This window comes from Salvelinus sp. IW2-2015, linkage group LG33, assembly GCF_002910315.2.
Source record: "Salvelinus sp. IW2-2015 linkage group LG33, ASM291031v2, whole genome shotgun sequence".
Classification (NCBI taxonomy): domain Eukaryota; kingdom Metazoa; phylum Chordata; class Actinopteri; order Salmoniformes; family Salmonidae; genus Salvelinus; species Salvelinus sp. IW2-2015.
In genome coordinates, this window is record NC_036872.1 from 27,488,588 (window position 1) to 27,510,704 (window position 22,117).

Below are 22,117 nucleotides of genomic sequence, written 5' to 3' on the forward strand. Positions count from 1 at the left end.
TGGGTGAGTGAGGAGAGTGTTGGGGGGGTTGGTAACCTGTTTACACCAGACTGAACACCACTCATTCTTGTTTAATTTGTTCAGTCTGGTATAAGCAGGGTTGATAGGGAGGATGGTGAGGCCTGTGTTACCAGGCACTGTCATTTGTGTGAGTGGGGGTGAGGGAGACTGACTGACAGGGTATGTGGGAATACGCTGAGATTTAGGTATGAGGGTGCTTGTTTTTTATATCAGGATTACAGTAATGTATTGAGCAAATGGGATTGTGTGGTGTGTGTGTGTGTGTGTGTGTGTGTGTGTGTGTGTGTGTGTGTGTGTGTGTGTGTGTGTGTGTGTGTGTGTGTTGTGTGTGTGTGTGTGTGTGTGTGTGTGTGTGTGTGTGTGTGTGTGTGTGTGTGTGTGTGTGTAAGTAAAGAAATGGTGAGGGCCGTCTGGGGTTGCCGGGTGTATTGTGACCAGGTCAGTCAGTACTGAGTATTGAGATGGGTTGGAGATATACGGTACATTACGTGAGACTGAGCAGTCCACAAACTTCTGCGTTAGTCTCGACTCAGAGTCGCATGTCTAACAGACCTTATTACAGATATATTTTTAACACTCGATTACTGTAAGCGCTGCAGAGCGAGAGCATGCTGTCCCGCGTGCCACAGACACACAAGAAAGCCATGGCACGCCGTCAGATGCATGATGATGTTGGTCGGTCACCACCCATAACACAGCCACGCTGCGCATCTGCTCTCGCTGTCCCCCACACACACAGTCTGTCACATGGGGATGACGCTGGAGAGACGAAGCAGGTACGGGGAGTCAAACATTTAATAAGGAACGGACATGGAACCAGACAGGAACAGCGTCAGCACAAGGGTAACAAAGACAAAAACAATGAATGGAACAGAGCGGGGAACTAACAAATATAGGGGAGGAAATAAACAGGTGATGAATGAGCCCAGGTGAGTCCAATATCGCTGATGKGCGTGACGAGGGAAGGCAGGTGTGCGTAATAGATGGCAGGAGTGCGTGATGCAGGGCAGCTTGGCACCCTCAAGCGCCAGGGGGGAAGAGCGGGAGCAGACATGACACACTCACTCACACTCAGACTCTCTCACACACACACACACACTCACTCACACTCAGACTCTCTCTCTCACACACACACACACACACACTCACTCACACGCAGACTCTCTCACACACACACACACTCTCACACACACGGCAGCGGGCGTCTCCAGTGAGTGACGTGACGTCAGAGCAGGGGATTTCACACACCAGCCATATGAGAGGCTGTGGCTCAGACAGACATTACAAACGCTGTGTTACTCACTGACTGACTGCTTTACTACCACTCCAGTCCCGCTCTTTCTCTCTCTCTTTCTTTCTCTCTCTCTTTCTCTCTCTTTCAATCTCTTTCTCTCTGTCTGTCCTCAACATGAACTCGTTCAATCCGTTTGACTTTTACCCTCTCTTTTTCAGTCATTTTTCTCTATGCCATTTTTTTCTGTTTTCTACTCTCTCTTTCGTCATTCTGTTTTGGTGATTTGTGCTTTTTCAACAAAGAATTGTCACTTCTAAAAAAATCCAAATAAAAAGATTGACACTACAGCAACACTATATCCAGGTAAGCCCATATACAGTATATCGTAGCATCTGTTGCCTGGCACTCTGATTGGGAAGTATAAGAAACTGGCATACCCTAGATACAACTCTGCTCATGCCAATAGTTCACTGGCATTCACAGACCCATTACTAGTGTCAGTAAAAACTAAACAGAGAGCATATGAACCTTTTACCTGGGTCTGAGACGGTACTAGCAGGATATCTCTCTCCCTTTAAACTGACATTAGCAAAACACTTCCCCCACAGACCTCCTAGATATGATCGGTGTATTAGTCTCGCATGGTCAGGTTCCTAAAAGAGAAAAACTCTGCAGAATGGAGGGGGAGCACTTTTATTGTATAACCTTGGGGGTTATTTTGTCTATCAGAATGATACAAAATAGGCAATGTGTTTTCTTTAATTTCATCTTAACTTTTGTCAATGACTAGTGTTTGCTACATTACACTGTCCCTGTATGTGGATGTTGAGTCAGCATGTTTAAATGGCTGTGGTGCTGTGTGAGTGTCTGTTCCCCGCTACACAGGGTGTGTGTGTGTGTGTGCATGCGCACTCTGCACTGTGCAGTCCAGTCCAGTTATTGCAGGCAGCCCTGACACAGATGGTCCTCAGTGATACCACATACCATAGTCATTGTTTAGGAAAGCCGAGCTCCAGGAGATAATTGACAGCCATAGAGAGGTCCCATCCCCCAGTCCACCTTCCATCTCTCTCTGTCTCTGTCTCTCTCTCTCTCTGTCTCTCTCTGTCTCTCTCTCTCTCTGTCTCTGTCTCTGTCTCTCTCTCTGTCTCTGGTCTCTTCTCCCTTAACTCTGTTTCTCGTCCTCTCTCTCTCTCTCTCTCTCTTCTCTCTCTCTTCTCTCTCTCTCTCTCTCTTCTCCCTCTCTTTCCTCTCTCTCTCTCTTTCACCCTAGCAGCAGAGCTCAGGATGGCTGCTGATTGGTTGCTTGACTCTCTTTGTGTGCTATGTGTAGCGTGACGTCTCGCCGGTTGTGTGTGTGTGTTTTCATGCGAGTGTATGGTTGAAGAAGGGGTAGGGGGGAGTTTTCACAACACGAATGCAGTTAGCTTTACTCGCTGGAAAGACAGAGAGGGAGGAGGGGGGTTAAAAGATTAAAGAGGGAGTGGGAGGAGGTAGTGTGTAGTGCAGCAGTGAAAGCGATCAGAGGCTGGCTTTAAAAAAAATCCTCTCCCGTGTGTGTGCGCGGTAGACCTATTGGTGTAGGGGAACGAGCAAGAGAGAGAGAGGGAGGGACAGAGAGAATGTGTGTTTGTACTTGGGCTGAAGTAAAGCAGGATTTAAAACACAAGATGGCTTCCTGAATGGATTGGAGCAAAGACGAGAGAGAGAGTGATAGTAGGGGTTAGACGAGAGGAAGCTTGAGTCTTCTGATGGGGATTCGGCCAGCCGACGGAGAGAGAGAGAAGCACACCAAGGCAGATTGGCTCACTGGGTAAATATTAATTACCAGGCAGAATGCCGGCCCTGGAGGGGGGTATATTTGAGATAGAGTAGAGGGGGGGCGGAGAGACCAGGAGGGTTAGCTGGAGACAAAACACTGCCGGCACTAAACAGCTAGATGGGGGTAGGGTTAGGGGGACAAATGTAAACTGCTGCTATTGTTTCATTACTTAAATGATTACTGCTGTTACTGTAAATGTAACAACCCCATTGCAGTGTCTGAACGTTGCTTTTATTCTCTTATTGACAGTAATCTATACATGAATATAAACTGTATATGAATTATGAAGATGTAATAATGCATGACCATTTACCTGAAATATTTAATTGATATGAAATCATGGTGATATTTAAAGGCACATACAGTAGCTACAATCGTGAATAGAGGCAATCCTCTTTCATGAAGCATTACATAATTTTATCATTAAAACAGAATCCTTGCTCTCTCACTCTTGCTCATAGCAGTGGGGAAGCACCAGCTTGGCATTTGAAGACAAATAGAAGTGATATGTGTTAGGGTTGTTGTCTGTCAGGAGGGGAGAATGTGAGAATGGGATTATATAGGTAAAGATGAATGAATATAAATATTCTTTAGGCAGTCATGTGTGGAGTGACACCTCTTTAAAAAGGCTCATCATATTATTCTATTGATTGTTGTTCTTCTCCCTCCCTCCCTCCTCTCATTCCCTCTCTCTTTCTACCTGTTTTGAATGTCTGGAAAGGTGGGACATATTGAGGACAACAGTAAAGCCTGGTTTGTAAAGGCCAATCTGGCGACAGAGGTAAGAGACTCGACCTGGGGCAGATAGACAGAGCTGGTGGGTGTAATATCTGGTCTATTTCTTTGTTATTAGTGTGATTGGAGAGCTTCAGTTCTTGTGTTCCTGCTGGTCTCTCATCTGGTCTCTCATCTGTCTGTGATGTCTCTTGTCTGTTTTGTTGTCTTGGTGTTGTTATTTTAAAATAAAGACGAGTAGTTTGGTAGGTTTAGAGTAGTAGGTTTCCATACATTGGGAAGGGAAGTAGGCTATATACTGCTGCAGCTTTTTTACTGTGTGTGTGTGTGTGTGAAAGCACATGTTCGTGTTTATGCATCATATTAGTGAGCTTTACACTAGCCCCTGATCTACAAACAGACAGACACACAGTAAATAGACATCCACTGTCGTGCCCATGGCATCTGTATGTTGGCTCTCACGCCGGTGACCATGTTTGGTTTGTGTTCAGAGTTGTCTGAGCTCTGTGTCATAGAGGAGAGGTGTTTAAAGTCAGGCGTGTAAACCAACACATACTGTAGTGCAGTGTGTAGTTAGTTCTCTTCCCCTTCTAGCTCGCTGCATGGCTGCTAGTTCAGCGCTCAGGCTTTCTGGCGGCTGCGTTGTGCACTAGGTTGTTGTGATTAAGTGGCTGGCGGCAAGGCTGGGTCGGGTTTTAAAGCGTCCCGGGCTGGGTGGCGATTGGCGGCAGAGTCAGGCATGTGCTGAGAAAGGCGGCCAGCGAGAGGAGAGGAGGAGACAGGGGGCAGGCCCTCCTCTCAGAGTTCTGAAGTCAGCCGAGCTAAAAGTTAGTGGGTCACACAGACACGCATGCGCGTGTGTATGTGTGTGTATGTGTGTGTGTGTGTGTGTGTGTGTGTGTGTGTGTGTGTGTGTGTGTGTGTGTGTGTGTGTAGTAACCTGTAGTAACCTGTAGCACGTGGCCTCTAAGCGCTGGCGGGCTGCTGTTCCCTGGTCTACCAAGTCGTGGCACGCTTGTGTGTTTATATACAGAGTGAATCTCTGCTATATTCTGCCCGTGCTGTTGCTGAACTGGTAGTCTGTTTATAGCAGGAGACTGGCAAAGCTGATCAATGTCCAATATTCTGGCACCTGTTTTTGGAGCATTCTGTCATTGTTAGACTGGTTGTCAATGTTGAGTGTTGACATGTATAGCTCTGTATACTCTGTATAGTCACTTTATTTTGGGCAGAATTTAGTTGTAGGCTTTTCTTGTGAACTGACTGTCTTCATGGTTTCAGTTAGACATGTTCAGACAGTCAGAGAAATGGTTGTCATGTTAGTTTTGACCTCAGTGAACTTCCGCAGGTTTGCTGATAGGCTACATTCTTATCAGCTAAGGCTCTTGGCCACCATCTGTTGTCATGATTAAAGAGAGAGTTCACCCAAATTACAAAATGACCAATTGGTTTCCTTACCCTGTAAGCAGTCTATGTACAAGGTATGACAGTAATCCATACTTGGGTTTAGTTTATTTGTCAGTGTCTGTCAGTGTTTCCAAATGCTAACATGTTAACATTTGTGACACAATTCCCATTCAAGTCATGGGGCCGTTATTAGCATTGTTCGTGCATGTTCAAATCATCTATACGTGACTTTGGTGAGCTTCGCAATCAATTTGAGATATTTTTGGATGATTTGGACATGATGRGCAAAAAATGCTAATATCGGTCCCATGAGATTTTGTGCCACAAATGCTAAAACGTAATTCTGGAAAATAGTCAAGGCCGGCTCACACCATCCATACAAACATCCCCCTGTTGAAGAATCACTACAGCATACTCTATAAAAATCTAGTTTTCACTCTTTATTTCTACATTGTATATACATACGATATACAAATATACACATACAATGTATACATTTCAGTTCTAGAAGGGGTATACTGGGCTTTGTAGTAGGGTTCTAACACTTTGTAGTAGCTTTTCAGGAAATGCTAGAGCAATGTTAGTTACCACAGACTGCGCTGGTGTGATTTCTCTTCAAACGAAGTGTTTCCTTTTCATTCATCAAATGTGCACCTGCACCATGCGCAAATACACGTAGACTGTAAACCGGAAAGGTGGATGGAACACAGACACTGAGTCATTGTGTTTCTGACTACAGATGGAAAGTACTGTGCTAGCAGGTTTGGTTTAACCAGGGTGTGTTCCAAATGGCACCCTATGGGTCATGGTCAAAAGTAGTGCACTATAAATGGAATATGGTGCCATGTTGCAGAATCCCTTGATTAGAAAGGGTTAGCCGTGACCTCGTTTCTGTGGCAACAGTGAGTGGCAGATGACATCATGGCTGTAATTTTAACCCAGGCCCTCCCTCTAGGAGGGTGATGTGTTGAGATGGGTTGCGTGTGTGCGGGGGAGCGGTGTGTATGTAGTATTTACAGGAAGCGTGTGGTGTTTCAGGATAGCTATTCCATTCAGCTTGTTTTCTTGGACCTATCACTGTCAACTGATGCCTGTTGGCAATAGGCCATGGACTGTTTGTCCATGGCAGAACATGGCAGAACATGGACAAACGGATTGAGAAGGTGGAGTTTTGAAAAGACTGCTCACATGTAGAGAACAAATGTCAGAGCTTTCAATGAAGAATCCTAATGCACCTGTGTTCTGCAGAAAACAGCTCACAAGTTCTTAGGAACGTATCTGTAGAGCACAAAGAACAATTATTCATTTTGGTTATATTTCCATTGGTTACGTCAGATATTCTTTAATTCTCAATAAAACCTGTATGAATACCACTTGAAATCAAGTGTCTGTCACCCCATAATACTCCTGAACCAAGATGTGCATGAAACATATTGAGCCTCAGTGGAACCGAAATGACATTTTGATTCATGTTCTGTATTCACCAGCTCATTCTCCTCCCCCTCCCCAGTCTACAGGGACCACTCAAATGTCAAGAAGGGATTGAGTATCATCAGCATCCCTGTTGCATGTTTCTGCTCTAATGAATGCTCTATAATGGACGCTCCTGCCAGTGGTGTCTCTTCCCCCTCATCGCACCCGTCTGTGGGGCTGACTGAGGACCCATGGCTTGGCCTACGTTTACGGTGCCCTGTATATGGTGAAGCATGGTTGTAGTGTTGTGGCTCTCGCCCGTGCCGGCCGGCGTCTGGTTTCTCCGGTAATGTGGGTCTCCTGTACAGAATGGCTGAGGGCCAGCAGTGCCTGCTGCAGTTAACAAAAAATGAATGGAGGAAGAGGAAGAGGAGGAAGAGGCTGTAGTGGCATGTGTTTAACTCTCACCCCTCTGCTGGCTACTCTCCCTCTCAGACTGGGAACTGTTTGTGTACAGTACTGTCATAAATCCTGCCAAACCATGATTATACATGTCACGATTTAGAACGTATCCCTGTAGCTTTGTTTTGAGTTTTCATGATACAATATTGGAGGCATGTCTGGTGTGTTGCTTGGAGTCATGTCTGGTGTGTTGCTTGGAGGCATGTCAGGTGTGTTGCTTGGCGGCATGTCAGGTGTGTTGCTTGGCGGCATGTCAGGTGTGTTGCTTGGAGTCATGTCTGGTGTGTTGCTTGGAGGCATGTCAGGTGTGTTGCTTGGAGTCATGTCACGCCTGTGTTGCTTGAAGTCATGTCTGATGTGTTGCTTGAAGTCATGTCTGTGTGTTTGCTTGAAGTCATGTCAGGTGTGTTGCTGGTGTATTGCTTGGAGGCATGTCAGGTGTGTTGCTTGAAGTCATGTCTGGTGTGTTGCTTGGAGGCATGTCAGGTGTGTTGCTTGGTGTCATGTCAGGTGGGTGTTGCTGGTGTCATGTCTGGTGTGTTGCTTGGAGGCATGTCTGGTGTATTGCTTGGAGTCATGTCTGGTGTGTTGCTTGGTGTCATGTCAGGTGTTTGCTGGAGGCATGTCTGGTGTGTTGCTTGGGAGCATGTCTGGTGTGTTGCTTGTGTCATGTCAGGTGTGTTGCTTGGAGTCATGTCTGGTGTTGTGTTGCTTGGTCATGTCTGGTGTGTTGCTTGTGTCATGTCAGGTGTGCTGCTTGAAGTCATGTCAGGTGTGCTGCTTGAAGTCATGTCTGGTGTGTTGCTTGGAGGCATGTCTGGTGTGTTGCTTGGAGGCATGTCTGGTGTGTGCTTGGAGGCATGTCTGGTGTTTGCTTGGAGGCATGTTCTGTGTGTTGCTTGGAGGCATGTCTGGTGTGTTGCTTGAGGCATGTCTGGTGTGTTGCTTGGAGGCATGTCTGGTGTGTTGCTGGAGGCATGTCTGGTGTTTGCTTGAGGACATGTCTGGTGTGTTGCTTGAGGGCATGTCTGGTGTGTTGCTTGTGTCATGTCTGGTGTGTTGCTTTGAAGCATGTCTGTCTGGTGTGTTGCTTGAAGTCATGTCTGGTGTGTTGCTTGAAGTCATGTTCAGGTGTGTTGCTGGTGTATTGCTTGGAGGCATGCCAGGTGTGTGCTTGGTGTCATGCCTGGTGTGTTGCTTGGAGGCATGTCTGGTGTGTTGCTTGGAGTCATGTCTGGTGTGTTGCTTGGTGTCATGTCTGGTGTGTTGCTTGGTGTCATGTCTGGTGTGTGCTTGGAGTCATGTCTGGTGTGTTGCTTGGTGTCATGTCAGGTTGTTGCTTGGTGTCATGTCAGGTGTGTTGCTTGGTGTCATGTCTGGTGTGTTGCTTGGAGTCATGTCTGGTGTGTTGCTTGGTGTCATGTCAGGTGTGTTGCTTGGAGTCATGTCTGGGTGTTGCTTGGAGCATGTCTGGTGTGTTGCTTGGTGTCATGTCTGGTGTGTTGCTTGGTGTCATGTCTGGTGTGTTGCTTGGAGTCATGTCTGGTGTGTTGCTTGAAGTCATGTCTGGTGTGTTGCTTGGAGTCATGTCTGGTGTGTTGCTTGGTGTCATGTCAGGTGTGTTGCTTGGAGGCATGTCTGGTGTGTGCTTGGAGGCATGTCTGGTGTGTTGCTTGGAGCATGTCTGGTGTGTTGCTTGGAGGCATGTCTGGTGTGTTGCTTGTGTCATGTGCTGGTGTGTTGCTTGGAGGCATGTCTGGTGTGTTGCTTGGGGCATGTCTTGGTGTGTTGCTTGGAGGCATGTCTGGTGTGTTGCTTGGAGGGGATGTCTGGTGTGTTGCTGGAGGCATGGGGAGTGTCTGGTGTGTTGCTGTGTGTCATGTCTGGTGTGTTGCTCGGGGTCATGTCTTGTGTGTTGCTCGGGTCATGTCTGGGTGTGTTGCTTGGAGTCATGTCTGGTGTGTGCTTGGGTGTCATGTCTGGGTGTGTTGCTTGGTGTCATGTCTGGTGGTTTGCTTTTGGTGTCATGTCTGGTGTGTTGCTTGGTGTCATGTCAGGTGTGTTGCTTGGAGGCATGTGAGTCATTCTGGTGTGTTGCTTGGTTCATGTCTGGTGTGTTGCTTGGTGTCATGTCAGGTGTGTTGCTTGGAGGGCATGTCTGGTGTGTTGCTTGGAGGCATGTCTGGTGTGTTCTTGGAGGCATGTCTTGTGTGTTGCTTGGTGTCATGTCAGGTGTGTTGCTTGGAGGCATGTGCAGTCATTGTCTGTGTGTGTTGCTTGGTGTCATGTCAGGTGTGTGCTTGGGTCATGTCTCGTGGTGTGTTGCTTGTGTCATGTCAGGTGTGTTGCTGGAGTCATGTCTGGTGTGTTGCTTGGAGTCATGTCTGGTGTTGTTGCTGTGGGTGTCATGTCAGGTGTGTTGCTGGAGTCATGTCTGGTGTGTTGCTGAGTCATGTCTGGTGGTTGCTTGGTGTCATGTCGGTGTGTTGCTTGGTGTCATGTCAGGTGTGTGCTTTGAGTCATGTCTGGTGTGTTGCTTGGAGGCATGTCGGTGTGTTGCTTGGCGGCATGTCTGGTGTGTTGCTTGGAGCATGTCTGGTGTGTTGCTTGGAGGGATGTCGGTGTGTTGCTTGGAGGCATGGGGAGTGTCTGGTGTGTTGCTTGGTCATGTCTGGTGTGTTGCTCGGGGTCATGTCTGGTGTGTTGCTCGGGTCATGTCGGTGTTGCTTGGAGGCATGTCTGGTGTGTTGCTTGGTGTCATGTTCAGGTGTGTGCTTGGTGTCATGTCTGGTGTGTTGCCTTGGTGTCATGTCTGGTGTGTTGCTTGCTGTCATGTCTGGTGTGTTGCTTGGTGTCATCATGTCAGGTTGTGTTGCTTGGGTGTGAGTCATGTCTGGTGTGGTGCTTGTGTCAGTTCTGGTGTGTTGCTTGTGTCATGTCGGTGTGTTGCTTGGAGCATGTCTGGTGGTTTGCTTGGAGGCATGTCTGGTGTGTTTGCTGGAGGCATGTCTGGTGTGTTGCTTGGGTGTCATGTCAGGTGTGTTGCTTGGAGGCATGTGAGTCATGTCTGGTGTGTTGCTTGGTGTCATGTCAGGTGTGTTGCTTGGTGTCATGTCTGGTGTGTTGCTTGGTGTCATGTCAGGTGTGTTGCTTGGAGTCATGTCTGGTGTGTTGCTTGGAGTCATGTCTGGTGTGTTGCTTGGTGTCATGCGGTGTGTTGCTTGGAGTCATGTCTTGGTGTGTTGCTTGAGTCATGTCTGGTGTGTTGCTTGGTGTCATGTCAGGTGTGTTGCTTGAAGTCATGTCTGTGTGTTCTTGGTGTCATGTCAGGTGTGTTGCTTGGTGTCATGTCAGGTTGTGTTGCTTGGAGTCATGTCTGGTGTTGTGCTTGGAGTCATGTCTGGTGTGTTGCTTGGTGTCATGTCAGGTGTGTTGCTTGAAGTCATGTCTGGTGTGTTGCTGGTGTCATGTCAAGTGTGTTGCTTGGTGTATGTCGCGTGTGTTGCTTGGTGTCATGTCAGGTGTGTTGCTTTGGAGTCATGTCTGGTGTGTTGCTTGGAGTCATGTCCGGTGTGTTGCTTGGATGCATGTTTCGGGTGTGTTGCTTGGAGGCATGTCTGGTGTGTTTGGGCATCTGGTGTGTGATTGGGTATAAGTCTGGTGTGTTGATTGGGGTTATGTCTGGTGTATTGATTGGGGTTAAGTCTGCGTGTGTTGATTGGGTTAAGTCTGGCGTGTTGATTGGGGTTAAAGTCTGTGTGTTGATTGTGGGTTAAGTCTGTGTGTTGATTGGGGTTATGTCTGGTGTGTTGATTGGGTTAAGTCTGGTGTGTTGATTGGGGTTAAGTCTGGTGTGTTGATTGGGGTTAAGTCTGCGTGTTGTTGAGTCATGTCTGGCGTGTTGCTTGGGTCATGTCTGGCGTGTTGCTTTGGTCATGTCTGGCGTGTTGCTTTGGGTCATGTCTGATGGTGTGTGCTTTGGGTCATGTCTGGCGTGTTGCTTTGGGTTAAGTCTCGGTGTGTTGATTGGGGTTATGTCTAGGTGTGATTGATTGGGGTTAAGTCTTGGTGTGTTGATTGGGTTAAGTGTCTGGCGTGTTGATTGGCGGTTGAAGTTCTGCGTGTGTTGATTGGGGTTATGTCTGGTGTGTTGATTGGGGTTAAGTCTGGTGTGTTGATTGGGGTTAAGTCTGGTGTGTTGATTGGGGTTAAGTCTGGTGTGTTGATTGGGGTTAAGTCTGGCGTGTTGTAGCTCAAAGTGACATGTCTATTGTTCATGATTCTATGGAAACTATTTAAACACATGGATACAATCTGCTAGGTTACAAGCTTGGTATATAGACGATACAATATGAATGGAAAACATTAGATATTTTACAACAAACGTCATGGTTATTGGATATGTATGGTATGTAGTGGTTGATGTAAAGCATGACAGAGCACAGGGATGGATGGTGTGTTCTCTGCAGTGCTACAGGCAAGGCGAGTGTTGGCCCTTTAAAACGGGCTACGCCTGACTTGAACATATGGGGAGCTAATCTTAGCCTGACTCCTGGGAGAGACAAGGCTGGCAACATGCCACTGTGCAGAGGAAGGTTCTCTCTATTCTTTCCCTTTAACTCCCTCTCTATATATTTATATTTCTCTCCTCTCTGTAGCTCTCTCTCCCACTTCTCTCTCTCTCTAGTTCCCTCTCTCTTCTCTCTTCTCTCTCTCTCGCTCTCTACTTCCTCCTCTCTCTAGCTTTCTCTCCCACCTCTCACTCTCTCTCTAGCTCTCTCTCTCTCTCTCTCCCCTCTCTCTAGCTCTCTCCCACCCCTCTCTCTCTCTCTAGTTCTCTCACCCTCCTCTCTCTAGTACTATCTCTCTCTCTCTCTCTCTCTGTAGCTCTCCCCCATTGGTGTTAAGTTGTTGCACCATAGTTGTATTATTTTCTAATATTTTCCCAAACTGTACTGCTGTAGCCTACTGTTTGTTGTCTGTCTGTCTTTGATGCATGGGTCTTGGTCAGATTCCTACCCAAAGTAATCCAACTGAAAGTATTCCAACTGAAAGAAAGTGTTATTGTGGGATTTAAACAGTATGACTTCATCTAACTACAGTGACATCATCTGCTATCTATTCCACTGTTTGTCAAATACAGTATTTGAACCGTTTGTAAGGGTATTATTTCCTCCTTTTGTTCACTACTTTAAACCCTTTCACCCTTTCTTCCCCCCATCTCTCTCCCCTCTTCCCTCCAACCGTTCCTTGCCTCCTCATATTTCCCTCTATTTTCCGTTCAGTCCCAAGTCTTTCCCACAAAGACCACTCTTTTAAAAACACTATTCTTTCTTCACTTTCCTCCCCCTCTCTTGGTGCTGGACTGTTTTTGGTGGCTCCACCCTGGCCTCTCCCTCCCCTCTCCTTCCTCATCCCTCCTCTCCTCCTCTCTCCCTTTCTGAGGAGTGGTGGAGTGGGGCAGGCAGGCAGACCTCACACCCCCAGGTGGGCTGTGTGTGCGCGTGCTGACTTGCACATGCCTCGTGTCAGGGAGGGCAGAGTCAGGTGGATAACCTACACCGCCACCCTACTACTCTCTCTGTCCCTCTCTCTCTGTCCCTCTCTCTGTGTCCCTCTCTCTGTCCCTCGCTGTGTCCCTTTCTGCCCCTTTCTGTTCCTGCCCAGAGCAGAGGAGGAGCCCACGGGTCAGGGACAACACAGAGGAGGAGCCCACAGGTCAGGGACAACACAGAGGAGGAGCCCACAGGTCAGGGACAACACAAAGGAGGGGACAGGGTGAGAGACAACACAGAGGAGAGGACAGGGTCAGAGTAAAAAAGAAAGAAAGGGAGGGAGGGAGAAAGAGGAATAGTGAAATCACTGGCAGAGAGGGATCAATAAAAGAAAGAAAGGAAAAACAGAACTAGTGAGCAGAAAGATGGATGAGGATAGATTCTCAGATATTTTTGTTATTCTGTTTTCTATGCTACACTTTCAGTACCACTCAGCATTCATCCTCACCAATGCACCCACCGACCCTCTGTCAATGTGTATGTGTGAGTGAGAGCACAATCCAATGTGTTGCACAATCCAATGTGTTACACAAGCCAGCCAGCCAGCCTGTACTCTGCAGTATTCACTCTTCTGTGTACAGATAGAGTAACAATCCTCTAAATGTTCATTTGCGTGTGTTCCCCTGTTTGTGTGACCATTGGTGTGTTTGCCTGTGTGTGTTTCTCTGCCTGTGTGCTTGTGTGTGTGTGTGTGTGTGTGTGTGTGTGTGTGTGCTGTCTCTTATACACATCTAGATGTGTATAAGAGACAGGTGTGTGTGTGTGTGTGTGTGTGTGTGTGTGTGTGTGTGTCACATGGAGCATGTGTGTCAGAACAGATGACCTTGATGGTATGAGGCTGGAGGGGAGGAGGGTGTGTAATGTGGTAATGTGGGTCAGGGACTGACAGGAAGACATTAGAGTGGGGGTTGGACCCTGCTCTGTCAGGAACACAGAGCAATGATCTGATTTGGGTGTCTGGACTCTGTCATCTATTGATGAGCTAGGCTGTGTTCCTCATAAGAAGATATGCACTGTATACTGCATAGTCCTCTGCTGTTAGAGAAGATGGGACCTGAATGGAAGACAAGGTGGTTGTTCTGACACAAGCCTCCCTACACATGAGGGGAGAGGGTTGCATGTGGTTGCATCATCCGCTAGGGCTACTTGATGTCTTACACCTGCCATCTTCTACACTGAGAGCTGGGCTCCTCTGTACCCTGTAGAAATAAATCATATGCGCTGTTTGTCATGTTTTGTCATTTACATCATTGAGATTCACCCCCACCTGTCTTGATCAGTGGAGGCTGGTGGGAGGAGCTGTAGGAGGATGGGCTCATTGTAATGGCTGGAGTGGAATAAATGGAACGGTATCAAACACATCAAGCATATGGAAACCACGTTTGACTCCGTTCCGTTTATTACATTCCGGCCAGTTCAATGAGCCCATCCTCCTATAGCTCCTCCCACCAGCCTCCACTGGTCTTGGTAAAGTAGGTACATTCATGTGTTGGTGTGTGTGTGTGTGTGTTTTTTTCTTGTCAGTGTGGGTGAATGGTTGGATGAGAAGATGAGTCAGACTCGTAGTCATGGTAAAAATGTGAACACAGCTGCACTTCTCTATACCTTCAGCACTCCTAAAAGGCCAATACTCTGCTTTGTGCGTGTGTGTGGAAGAGTGAGAGATGGAGAGAGACAGAGATGTTGAATCACACCTCCTGATGATTGTCTAAGTTCATTTCATTTCTGAGATGCCACATACCACGCACCTCATGTTCAAATAGAGTACTCCTACTGTACGTGTTGAATTGTCCTTCTGTTTTTGGAATCATCACATTCTCCTTCTTTAGGTGTCCCTCATCAAACCAGCACCTGTGTTGTTATTATTCACTACGTCAGTTTATCGTTGCTATGGAACTACCCTGTATTGTTTTGAGAGCAGAGCACTCACTTTTCTATTAAGTCCTTGAAAGTCGTCTATGTGCTAGTTGTGTGCTTTGTGGTTAGAGAGTAAACAAGGTTGTTATGTCTGTTAGGGCTTTAGGAGAACACAGAGGGCCTTCAGAAAGTATTCATACTCCTTGACTTATTCCACATTATGTTGTGTTACAGCCTGAATTCTAAATGGATTATATTGATATTTTTTCTCACTCATCTAATACTCTGCATGCCAGTCTCTCTTGGCGAAGAGTTAAGGAAAGACTGAATGCGTCACTTCTTGTTTTTCTAAGAAACTACAAATAGTTTGCATAGTCAACTTACACACAGCACTGACGCACACACTTACCCCACCAGACATGCCACCAGGGGCCTTTTCACAGTCCCCTGGTCCAGAACAATTCAAGGAAACGTACAGTATTATACAGAGACATGAGTGCATGGAACTCCCTTCCATCTTATATAGCGCAGATGAACAGCAAACCTGGTTTCATAAAAAATACATACAAAAATACATGACGGCACAACACCTCTCCCCCATGTGACCTACTTGTTGTGTGTATGTACTGACATGTATAGCTGATAACTGATAGATGCACGCACACTACATGTTAATGGTTTTAAATGTATGTCAATTGTAATGTATTTTGTCTGTAAAGTCCTTTTCGTTATGTATCAGACCCCAGTAAATCTAGCTGTCACCTTTGGCTTGGGCTAATGGGGATCCTAATAAATCAAAAATCATCCACATTTCACTTTGAAAAGAGTGGATGTTAGTTTGTCCCCATCCTACATATAAAGGGCTGGTTTACTGGACACCAGTAAGGGTGCGTGGGTAAAATCACTGGGGAAGCTGGAGGGGAGGAGTGTGTTACTTTATGGGAAGCCTGGCTTCCCTTGGCATCCATGAATACGCACCACTGCTGAACACAGATTAAGCCTAGTCTTGGACTAGAAACAAACTCAATGGAAATTCTTTAATCTGTGTCCAGAAAACAGCCCTTTATGGGTCCACAATAGAGTCCGGACATGGCCGTCAACTTTGAAGTGACTCTGACGTACTGAGGTGACTACCAGGGCCAATAGTGCTCATCAGGGAGGTGGCGGTCTTGCCATACTAGATAAGTAGGTCTGTTGTCTGAGGTATGATGCCTGCTGGTCTGCTCTTCCCAGGCGGTCTATCACAAAACAGTAGCACTAACCTAAAACTACCTCAGGGTTACTGTAACAAACATGGATTATGTTTGCTTACTTTTTTGGAAAGAAATGAATTTAAAAAAACGTATAGTTCTGACAGGAGAATTGGAGTGTAGACTGCTATTAGTAGATGCATCTGCTGTATATAGTGGCCAACTAGTTGCTTAAAAGCATCACGATTATTTCACCGAACTCCAACTTTGGCTTTTTAGAAATAYGTTTGGCTAATCAAATTCATATTGTGAATTCATATTCATGTTGTATTCAAGTGTCAAATAATGTAGCATTTCTGGTTCTAAAAACTGGCGAGTGGTACACGGTGGTACACAGTTTGCTTATTTTGTTGTTGTTTTACATGCTCATCTGCTCACAACAAGAGAGTGTGTGCTATTCTAGAGAATGGAGAGGGTTAAGTTCGCTCTAAGCGCAAGAAATGCTGTGTCACTGTACTGGGGGAGAGAGAAAGCGTAGTAGTCAGGAGGGTGGATGAATGAGAGTGTGTGTGATGGGGGAAGGGGTCTACACACTGTCCTATGACACATCCGCCCAGCCTGTGCGAGCGGGTGGGCAGGGTGGGAGTGAGGTTGTGAGATTCTGATGATGTAACAGCTATGTCATAACTACATGCTTTCACTAGCTCTCACGCCCACCTGCCCTCTCTCATTGGTGCTTCCTGGGCATGTGACATAACAAACTTCCCTTTACTAGGCACCGGCTTGGGTTGTGCCGTGTTTGTCTTTGGGTTGTGTGTGTGTGAGTGTGTGCCAGACAGCGCTGGTGGAGGACTGTGAACAACAGGGCCAGAGAGTAAAAGCCTCAGAAAGGGTTGGAGAGACACTGACTGCAATGAACGTGGAGCGAAGGAAAGCAAAGGAAGGGACGGAAACCGAACTAGTGAGAGAGAAAGCGGGAGCGAAAGAGAGCGTGAAAGACAGAGATCGAGGGAGAGGTTACTCAAGTTAATCCAGCAAGTGCGCAGCGCTCACATGCTCAGTGAGGGATAATAAGAGAACGATACTGCGCAGGAGCCGACAAGGATCTCATCTGCATGGAGGAGAGAAGAGACGTCGGCCATGTTTTTTCCCCCTCTTCTTCCATAAATACGATTCCAAACTTCTAGCAGTGCTGCTGAAGGAGAGAGTGAGGACAGAGAGAAGAGAAGGTGCAGAGAAGGGCGGTCAGAGTGGTAGCATGAACAAGTGGAGCGAGCCAGCGACGATGGTGCTAAAGCTGAGCAATGGTGAGGGGATAACGTTGGAAAAACATTGGAGGGACCGAGTGAGACTGAAAGACCAACCCGGCCGACTGGAAGGAGAGGGAAAGCAGCCACGCCATGGAGAAGGAGAGACGCCGGAATCGTTTCTGTCCTCTTACGCTTTGGTGCAAATGATGTTGCTGTTTGTCGACGTCTCTAGTACCACCATGTCACTGCGGACGTACTCTGTCAAGCGAAAAGCCGCTCGATCTCTGTTCCCTCTTCCTTCTCTTATCCATGGTCTCCTCTCTTGCTAGAGCCGAAGTCACATGAATAAGACAACTTACTAGGTTGTTATGTGTGTGTGAGTGTTGCATTTCTGTAGCTCAACATCTCTCCTTACTCTCCTCTCTACTGTCTCTCTAGCTTCCTTTATCCCTGTGGTTAGTATGTTGCCAAACTGTCGTCGACCGTTGCTTGTCCTGTTCCCCAACCTCTAGTCCTCTAGTCTTTATCCCTCTCTCTCAATCACATTCAATCCTKCATTCTCTTTGTCTTTCACGTGTATGAATCAGGAAATGAAAGGCATTAGAAACGATTGAGTGTAAAACGTATTGGCACCTTTTTTAAAGTCATCTCAAGCCATCGCTATCCTCTGGTATTTAAGAGACTCGCTGTGCATTGTCTCGCCTTCACAAGTCCTAGACTGCTCCTCTTCCCCCGGTATTACCTCGTAATGAGCGACACATCAGCCAGCGGTGAAGGTAACAGACCTGTAGAGAAATAAATAAATAGTTATTATTAACATAGTTGTGGTAAAAGGCAGAGAAACAAACAGAGAGATGGTCATCGGCTTTGTGGCGGCCAATGGACTATGACAGAAACAGACCTAAAGATGGAAGTACAGCTTGTCTCGCAGGAGAAAGAGGAGTCTGAATCGGTCAGATTCAAACCACCTACAGAGATTCTCATGTTGTTTTTCTTTCATTTTTAAAATTTTCCTGTTAATGTCCAGAGAGGGCTGCTGAGATTGGCGTTCGTCTGCGACTAGCGGCTTCCATCACCTCCGTGCTCAAAAACCGCTCCGCTCTCAGATATCCAAATTATTAGACGCTACTGGATAGACTAAAACATATAACATCATGTTTTATGAAACACACTGTTATGTATTCAAAGTGTTAGTTTTCAATAAGGGTTTGTGTGGGAGAGAGAGAGAGAGCATTGCCTGGTAACAGCTCTGCTGCAATGTGCTGCTGTTTCTAGGGCTGCCACTAGCCTCCCAGCCCCCCCCCCCTCTCTCCCTCTCTCTCTCGCGGCTAGTTGCACACTCCTCCATTCCCTCTTACGTGCCCACTGTGCCTCAGAAAATGGCCTCTCACTCTGCACACACAGAAGAGAGAGGGGGAGGAGAGGGAGAAAGAGACTGACTGAGCGAGAGGTAGAGGAGCGGAGGGAGAGAGAGAGGGGAAGGTGGGGGCTGCAAGGAGATCCAGACTGAGCGTAAGAGAAAGAAAAAGGAAGGAAGGAGCAGAGAGGGATAATGAGAGAGGAAAAGGGAGAGAACCGAAAGCGACGGCCGTAAGAAGAGACAGAGAGCGAGCGTGTGTTGGTTGGTTGGGGGAGGTGTGTGTGAATGTGTGCCGCACTGACTATAAAAAAATGCCTCCACCAGATTGCTAGTGGCTCTTGTCCTATAGCACCACTATTCCATGCTCCTCTTTACCTCTTCTCCCCTCTGTGTTTCTCCACTKCGACTGTCAGGACGTCTAGACCCATGTAAGTACTGGAGCTGTCTGGGGTTCTTTGCTGTTTTTTTTCTCATGGTTCCTTTTTCACGTTTTCTCTGTGAGAGACAAGGCAGGAAAAAAGCAGGGAGGGGATAGTGGGGGTAGAGTGAGAATATTGAGGAAGGGGGATAGGGTGGGGTGGAGTAGAGAGTGGGGGTAGGAGAATGAGGGAGGGAGTGGGGTTGGGTTGTTGGTGGGAGGAGGAGAGGGAGTGGGGTTGGGGTGGGAGGAGGGAGGGAGTGGGGTTTTTGTGTTGGGGGTGGAGAGAAAGGAATGGGAAGGGAGAGGGTTTGTGTTGGGGGGTGGGAGAAGGAGGGAGGAAGTGGGTTGTGTTGGGGGTGGGAGAAGGAGGGAGGGAGTGGGGTTGTGTTGCGGGTTGGGAGAAGGAGGGAGGGAGTGGGGTTTGTGTTGGGGGTGGGAGAAGGAGGGAGGGAGTGTGTCTAAATGTGTGGATTTATGTTCAGCTGTCTACTCCCAGGCTTTATGCCCACCTCCCCACCCTCTTGTCTCCCCTCCCTCCCTAATTTTTTGCTTTGTGCTGTCAACCTTGAGGGCATCTGTTTTGGTGTGGTGGAGGTGGGGACTGACGTGTAGTGGTACAGTTGCATGTTGTTTGAAGGGACTAGTCTCAGTGACTATGGTGTCTAACAGGTTAGGCAGTCTCTTCTAGTTTGGCGTGTTGATGTTTTGGAATGGAAGCGCCGTGTGTGTGTGACTGAGTGTCCTGGCAGGAGAGAGTAGGCTCTGGCACGCTGTAAATAGTTTTTGGAGCACGTGGTCTGCACTGTCAGAAGCACCGTGGTAGGTACCTGCAGGTGTGAGCGTGCCACAGTGTGTATAGTGCAGTGTGTAGTACGGCGTGTATGAAGAGAGAGAAGGTATTCGTGACAGTCTCATTTGGCTAAATAAACACTATATATACTAAAATATGTGGACACCACTTAAAATTTGTGGATTCAGCTATTTCAACCACACCCCTTGTTGCCAGGTGTATAAAATAATTTGTCCATAGATGAACATTGGCAGTATAAGGGCCTTACTGAAGAGCTCAGTGACTTTCAACGTGGCACCGTCATAGGCTGACACCTTTCCAAGAAGTCAGTTCYTCAAATTTCTGCCCTGTTAGAGCTGCCCAGGAAACGTCTAGGAGCAATAACGGCTCAGCCGCGAAGTGGTAGYCCAAACAAGCTCACAGAGGGGGACCGCCAAGTACTGAAGCACGTAGCGTGTAAAAGATTGTCTGTCCTCGGTTGCAACACTCACTACCGAGTTCCAAACTGCCTCTGGAAGCAACGTCAGCACAATAACTGTTCGCCAGAAGCTTCATGAAATGGGTTTCCATGGCCGAGCAGCCGCGCACAAGCCTAAGATCAACATGCGCAATGCCAGGCATCAGCTGGAGTGGTGTAAAGCTRGCCACCATTGGAGCAGTGGAAACGCGTTTTCTGAAGTGATGAATCACGCTTCAGCATCTGGCAGTTCGACGGACGAATCTGGGTTTGGCGGATAACAGGAGAACGCTACCTGCCTGAATGCATAATGTCAACTGTAAAATTTGGTGGAGGAGTAATAATGGTCTGGGGCTGTTTTCCGTGGTTCGGGCTAGGCCCCTTAGTTCCAGTGAAGGGAAATCGTAACGCTATAGCATACAATGACATTCTAGACGATTCTGTGCTTCCAACTTTGTGGCAACAGTTTGGGGAAGGCTTTTTCCTGTTTCAGCATGACAATGCCCCCGTGCACAAAGCTAGGTCCATACAGAAATTATTTGTCGAGATTGGTGTGGAAGAACTTGACTGGCCTGCACAGAGCCCTGACCTCAACCCCATCAAACACCTTTGGGATGAATTGGAAGACCGGTTGAGAGCCGGGCCTAATCGCCCAACATCAGTGCCCAACCTCACTAATGCTCCTGTGGCTGAATGGAAGCAAGTCCCTGCAGCAATGTTCCAACATCTAGTAGGAATCCTTCCCAGAAGAGCGGAGGCTGTTATAGCAGCAAAGGGGGGAACAACTCCATATTAATGCCCATGATTTTGTAATGAGATGTTCGATGAGCAGGTGTCCACATACTTTTGGTCATGTAATGTATCTCGAAAGTCCCAGTTAACCGGTTATGAGAACTGTCATTATGGTTGTGTTATTGTTTGCACAGTAGATCCCTGTAAGTTTCGGTTTGAGACGTGCAAAGCAACAATACAATTGTTATTGTATGTGTTTAAGAGAGAAAAAGAGTGTCAGTATATCAACTGTGTGAAAAGAGGAAAAGTGAGCAGCAATGTGACTGACTGTGGGTTGTTGGGTTGTGCATTTTAGTGACCACGCTGATTCAACAGACTAGTTATCCAAACTGTTGTTACTCACAACCCCGTCTCAGTTCAGTCTGATCAGTCTGCGGTAGGGCAACTTGGGGCCTCTCACTTATCGTCGGCCGGCTGTCCTCCCCCCACCCCTCCAGGGACCCCCACCAGACACCCGGAACAAAAGGTGAATTATAAGGGCCTGAGCAAGCGGCCCGTCCAATAAGACACTTCAAAAGGCCCATTTAAATATATTCAAACCACGGGAAAAGCAGGATGTCTTTCTACTTCAGCTGTCAACCAACTATATGAATTACAAACGAGAGCTGTGTTCTCACTGTGAACATACTGTAGATATGATCAAGTCTGCATTGTAAACCGACTAGCATTGTACACAGGCCTGTTGGGTCATAACTCAAACAACAAACCAGTCTAGTTCCTCTCTTCTAGACATGTTTAATGGTGTAGCCTACCTTTATGTGTACCTGTATATGTGTGTACAGTAAACTGTGAATGTTTGTGTGTATGTGTGTGCGTGCATGTGTGTGTAGTACATGTGTGTGTGTACAGCATACTGTACGTGTGTGAGGTGGACATTATTATGACTGTGTGTAATCCTTATAGAGCTCTGTCTGTCTGATCTCACAATGCTTCAGGCTTTATTAATGTCTGTCTGTCTGAACAATAGGGCAGGACTTACCTGCTGTAGCCTCAATGTCATTGCCCTCTCTGCTCTGGCAGGTCCATTAGATAGTGCCATGTTGAATACTTCCTTATTTAGTTTAGGCTATTGTAGAGGTACAACTTCTAGAATAAGATTTTCAGATTTTCAGAGGCAAATAAAAAGTGTTAAATGTATTATTTGTTTTTTTAAATATTTAGTGTGACATAGATTTGTGTCTCTGTGTAGAAGTGGTTGAACATACAGTACCAGTCAAAGGTTTGGACACACCTACTCATTCCAGGGTTTTTCTTTATTTTTACTATTTTCTACATTGTAGAATAATAGTGAAGACATCAAAACTATTAAATAACAAATATGGAATCATGTAGTAACCATAAAAGTATGAAA

The 22,117-nt window shown here is 46.9% G+C and overlaps 1 protein-coding gene across 1 annotated transcript in view; it reads left to right on the plus strand.

The window, feature by feature from the left end:
- LOC111958050 (methylcytosine dioxygenase TET3-like) overlaps positions 1-22,117 on the plus strand; it is an 89,460-nt gene that overhangs the window by 15,411 nt on the left and 51,932 nt on the right. Inside the window, 1 exon segment of the mRNA XM_070436928.1 lies at positions 3,799-3,858. Coding sequence (XP_070293029.1) covers positions 3,799-3,858 — 60 coding nt within the window.